This window comes from Montipora capricornis, chromosome 13 (assembly GCF_036669925.1).
Source record: "Montipora capricornis isolate CH-2021 chromosome 13, ASM3666992v2, whole genome shotgun sequence".
Classification (NCBI taxonomy): Eukaryota; Metazoa; Cnidaria; class Anthozoa; order Scleractinia; family Acroporidae; genus Montipora; species Montipora capricornis.
Genome location: NC_090895.1, coordinates 12786536 through 12788261, shown reverse-complemented (window position 1 = coordinate 12788261; position 1726 = coordinate 12786536). Strand labels below are relative to the sequence as shown.

The 1726-nt window shown below is 41.5% G+C and overlaps 1 protein-coding gene across 1 annotated transcript in view; it reads left to right on the top strand.

The window, feature by feature from the left end:
- Window positions 1-752: 752 nt before the first annotated feature.
- LOC138030547 (uncharacterized) overlaps window positions 753-1726 on the top strand; it is a 2439-nt gene continuing 1465 nt past the window's right edge. The window contains exon 1 of the mRNA XM_068878444.1: window positions 753-1726. This exon is cut by the window's right edge and continues 1465 nt beyond it. Coding sequence (XP_068734545.1) covers window positions 753-1726 — 974 coding nt within the window.

The following is a 1726-nucleotide window of genomic DNA, read 5'->3' as shown; positions in this document are numbered from 1 at the left end:
CAACCAGCCGTACCAGAATCGACTGCCGGGCTGCTGGATAGAGGGGAGTGCCCCAATCTGCAGGAGAATGGTGGAGCGGCACCAGAACCATCAAGGAATCTGAGACCCCAGAGGACAAGGAGATTGCCAGAGAGATTAAAAGATTATGTTGTTAATTTTCTTTGGGGAACATGAACACTGATTCTCTCTCTTCAGAACTATATACAGTTTGAACATTTAAGTTTTAGAAGAAGAGACGTCATCGTTAGTATGGTTGACTTAATTATTCGTGGAGATTCCTTTATTGTTGTAAGAGAGCATTTTTCTGAGGATAGGGGAGATGTAATGTATTGGGCCGCTAAGTATGTTGGGATAGGAAAAACCATGTGCTTTTGATAGCGGCGGCCATGTTACGTTTGCAATGAAATTGGTTGAGTTAAATCTGTTTGTTTGGATACTTTATTACTCTCGGGAATACTACAAGTAGTACCAGAAATACCGAAAGCGCAAAAGTGAAACTACCTAAACTCGAACTCAAATCCTTTTCGGGAAATTATCAAGAATGGCAGGGTTTCTGGGACACATTTCAATCTGCTGTCGATGGAAATACTGGCATCTTGGTCATTGAAAAATTCACCTATCTGAAGAGTTGTGTAACAAGCAATGCTGAATCCGCAATTGCTGGACTGCCTCTGACCGCAGACAATTATAAAGTAGCCATTGACATTCTTAAGGACCGATTTGGTAAGCCGCAGTTGCTGATGTCAAATTATATGGATGCCTTCTTGAAACTTCCATCTGTCAATTCAGTGCATGAAACAAAGAAATTACGTGAATTGTTTGACAAGATTGAAATCAACATTCGAGGTTTGAATGCGTTAGGAGTTGAATCACGGTCCTTTGGGAATTTATTGGTCCCAGTCGTGATGGAAAAAATCCCCTCAGAGTTACGATTGATTGCAAGCCGTAAGTTTGGCAGTGAGGAATCATGGAATCTTGATGCCTTGTTGAGTGCAATGAAAACTGAGTTGGAAGCCAGGGACAGATGTACTGCAATGAAAAAAAGTGGTGCAAATGCCAATACACCCAGGTTTGAACAGTACAGAGCAAGAAGCAAACAACCCCATTCTGCCTCTGCCCTTTATACAGGCAGTGAGGAATTTACTCAACAATGTGTTTTTTGCAAGAAGAATCACAAATCCATTAACTGCATGACCATCACTGAACCGAAAGCTAGGAGAACAATTCTGAGACGAAATGGCAAGTGTTTTGTGTGCCTGAAGGGTGGCCATATCTTCACAAATTGTCCATCAAAGGCAAAATGCTTTAACTGTGAAGGTAGACACCATGTAACCATTTGTGAAAGAATAAGGAACATTCCAATATCCGGGAATGTAGTTAGTGACGAGGCACCACCACATGGATCTGAATCATCTCAAGATAGGAGCGGAGAAGCTGCAAATTCAGCAATGCACGTTTGCAACAATGCCAACTCTGTGTTGTTACAGGTAGCCCAAGCCTTTGTTTGCAGACCAGATAACCAACAACTTGGATTGAATGCCCATGTGATATTTTATACCTGTAGCCAGAGATCATACATAACCAGTAAGGCATGTGAACAATTGAACCTACCAACCATTGGTAAGGAGACACTTTTGATCAAAACATTTGGAGATAACTCAGCCTCTGTGAAGGAATGTGATGTTGTGCAATTGTGTGTCAGAACATTGGATGAAATGAATGTGTA